This window comes from Eurypyga helias, unplaced genomic scaffold (genome assembly GCF_000690775.1).
Source record: "Eurypyga helias isolate BGI_N326 unplaced genomic scaffold, ASM69077v1 scaffold38079, whole genome shotgun sequence".
Taxonomy (NCBI): domain Eukaryota; kingdom Metazoa; phylum Chordata; class Aves; order Eurypygiformes; family Eurypygidae; genus Eurypyga; species Eurypyga helias.
In genome coordinates this window covers 1164-4128 of record NW_010270758.1, presented here as the reverse complement: position 1 = coordinate 4128, position 2965 = coordinate 1164, and the positions used below count along the sequence as shown (strand labels likewise).

At 61.7% G+C, this 2965-nt stretch overlaps 1 protein-coding gene across 1 annotated transcript in view; it reads left to right on the top strand.

Annotated features, from left to right (window-relative positions):
- The first annotated feature begins 419 nt into the window (after positions 1–419).
- The window catches only part of LOC104514798 (adiponectin receptor protein 1-like), a 3282-nt gene continuing 736 nt past the window's right edge, over positions 420–2965 (top strand). Inside the window, exons 1-3 of the mRNA XM_010158569.1 lie at positions 420–668; positions 1269–1440; positions 2027–2213. Coding sequence (XP_010156871.1) covers positions 639–668; positions 1269–1440; positions 2027–2213 — 389 coding nt within the window. The 5' untranslated portion in view covers positions 420–638. The remainder of the gene's footprint in view (positions 669–1268; positions 1441–2026; positions 2214–2965) is intronic.

The window sequence follows — 2965 nt, the reverse complement described above, 5'->3', positions numbered from 1 at the left end:
TGGTTCGTGCTCTGAACCGGCCCAGAAGCATCGTGCGGGCGTGGGAGTGCGATAGCCCCGCAGAGACACCCGAGATGCGCTGTGCCTGCACGCCAGTGCTGCTGCTTGGAGCTCAGTCACGCAGCCTTAGGGCTGGAAATCACCTTCCCAAACCCGCAAACGGGAAAGGAAGAGAGGGAGAGTTGAGCCGGGACGGGCAGAGCGTTCCCAGCCCGGGAGGGTGCCGGGGAGCCTCTGCTCTGCCTTCAGCTCACGGCTGGGTGGAAGGCCGGGTTTGCTGGCTGGGCCAAGTGGCTGTTCCAGCCTTGGTTGTAGGGATGAAAATCCCCCGTGGTAATCCCGCCTTTCAACAAGGACAAATCTGGGATTAGCCTGCTCGAGATAGTTAAGACAGTAGTGTGTTGCATAAGTGGTGGTGAGCGGCAGGTCCTGCCTGTCCCCTTGAGAAGGGATGAAGCCCCAGGTGCTCTCAGAAGGGCCTCGCCGCTCTCCACATGCCATCCCTCCTCCCGTGGGCAGGAATGATTTCCTCGTGGCCTTTCTTCCTCTAGGCTGAAGACCCGCCATGCCCAGCAACCCGTGAGGAAGAGGAGGAGGTGGTCCGTGTGCTGACTCTGCCTCTGCAGGCTCACCACGCCATGGAGAAGATGGAAGAGTTTGTGTATAAGGTACGGGAGCACGTAGCGAGCCCCCAGTCCCGATTTGGGAGCGTTAGCAGGGTGTGGATGCCCTAACCTGGGGCTGGGGGCGTGTGGGAAGGGGATGGTGGGTGTTGGAGGTTGTGCCCAGCTGTGCTGACCAGCAGCAACCTGGGGAGCAGTCCCAGGGTCTGTGCGTTCCTCTGACGGGGACTGCAAGCACCAGGCACTGTTGCGGGTGTCACCCGGTGCCTGTCCTCGCGGTCACTGCGGTTTGGTAAGCAGCACCATCGGTTGAGAGCCAGCCCGGTTCTGTTGTCATCCGGGGCTCCCTCTTCCCTGACCAAAACGGGAGTTACTGCAGAGAGACAGTTACTTTGGGTGCGGAAGGGTTAAACCTGAGGGTGCAAATTGCCTCTGACTCCCTGGGGGTTGCGGGGAGCGCTCTCCAGGATGCTGTGGCTTAAGGGGTTGAGCAGGGTGCCTGGCGTTGCGAAAGCTGCACTTCCTCTCCCCGAGGAGCGTTGCAGGGCATTTTCAGCCCTGGCTGTGCTCGTTCCGGGTGCGACGCCGTGCTCCTGGGGCTGGCTGGATGGGCGGGGGCTACCAGCACAGCCTGGCGTGTTGCAGGTGTGGGAAGGGCGCTGGCGCGTGATCCCTTACGACGTGCTGCCCGACTGGCTGAAGGACAACGATTACCTCCTGCACGGACACAGGCCTCCCATGCCGTCCTTCCGAGCCTGCTTCAAGAGCATCTTCCGGATACACACCGAGACGGGCAACATCTGGACGCACTTGCTGGGTGAGCGGGGGGTTGGTAGCCCTGGGGCTGAAGGTGGCCTTGGCCCCCTGCACCAGGGTGGCCTTTCACCACCAGAGCTTGCCTGGGGCTGGGGCCCTCTCTGCGCCCAGGGGGGGTCCCGTACCCCTGCCTGGCGCTGTGCACGCAGGCGGCTCGGTCACGAGGTGCCCCCAAAGCCCCTCAGGTGGAGGGAGAGCGGGACGCTTCCTTGCAGCGCGGCCCCGGGGCTGGGCTCAGTGATGGTTTGTGGTTTTGCCGACGCTCCGCAGGAGTGGGACAGAGAAACATGTCCTGAGCAAAACAGGAAAGCCTCGGGGTGCTCTCCTCTGAAACCTAGGCATGGGTCAGTGGCTCCTCGCCCTGCGCCTGACCATGCCCCAGGCTCTGCTTGGCTGCGTTAACAACAGCCTCCTAACAGCCTGCGGCCAGGCCAGCCCCACGTGTGACCAAGCACCTCCCAGTGCGCTGTGAGCAGGATACGTGCAGGGCCTGCCTTCCCGAGCACGGCCAGGCCGTGTTTCTCCTGGCCCTCTGCTGAATTCGTTCACTTTCCTTCTGCCTGACGGTCCCTTTGCTCCGTTCGCAGGTTTTGTCTTATTCCTCTGCCTGGGGATCCTGACCATGCTGCGGCCCAACATGTATTTCATGGCTCCTCTCCAGGAGAAAGTGGTGTTCGGGATGTTCTTCCTTGGAGCGGTGCTGTGCCTCAGCTTCTCCTGGCTTTTCCACACTGTCTACTGTCACTCAGAGAAGGTCTCGCGGACTTTTTCGAAGTGAGTCAGCACAGGCGTGGGTGCGTGGTCTCGTAGGAGGCTTTGAGTTCCTCCTCTTGGGAGGCGCTGTGTTCCCAAACGTGTTATCCCTGGGGAAGGGAACGTTCATTGAATCCGGTGTGGAGTTGAGAGGGAACCACAGCTGGGTCCTGGAGGGCTCTGCCCTGTGCCTCAGCACCCTAAATCTGCCCGCTCAAGTGCCCTCAGGCAGGTGATGGAGACAGGGACCCCGGGAACCTGCAGCTCCCAAGGGAACAGCCTTTGTGCCCCACACAGCAGGGAATTGAGGAGGGATCTCTGTCTCATACAGCAGCTTGGCAGTTTCTAATTTACTTTCAAAAACTTGGGTTTGGATCCGATCTGGGCTGAAACGAAACTGAAAGAAGCAAACCAAACGGGATTCCTGGCAAAGTGGAAGCGCTGGGCAGTGGCCGGTGCCTCTCCCCAGGGTCAGTGCGCAGGGTCCTCTCAGGGTCCTCCGTGGCGCGGGCAGGGCGGCAGCAAGGCGTTCCGCTGAGACCCTGCTCACGCAGGTCTGTCAGAGGCGTCTACCTGGGTGCTGCTTGCTGGGAAATCCTTTGGATCTCCTCTGCCCAGACCCCAGCGATCCTGTGGGATCGTGTCTGCAGAAGGACCCGCACCGCCGTGCCCTCGGCAGGAGTGTCCTTGCGTACCGGGGACGGCACTCCCTCGGCCGCCGCGGTGGTGGGGTAACGCGAGCGGCTGCGTCTTCGCTGGTGAAATGGTTCCTG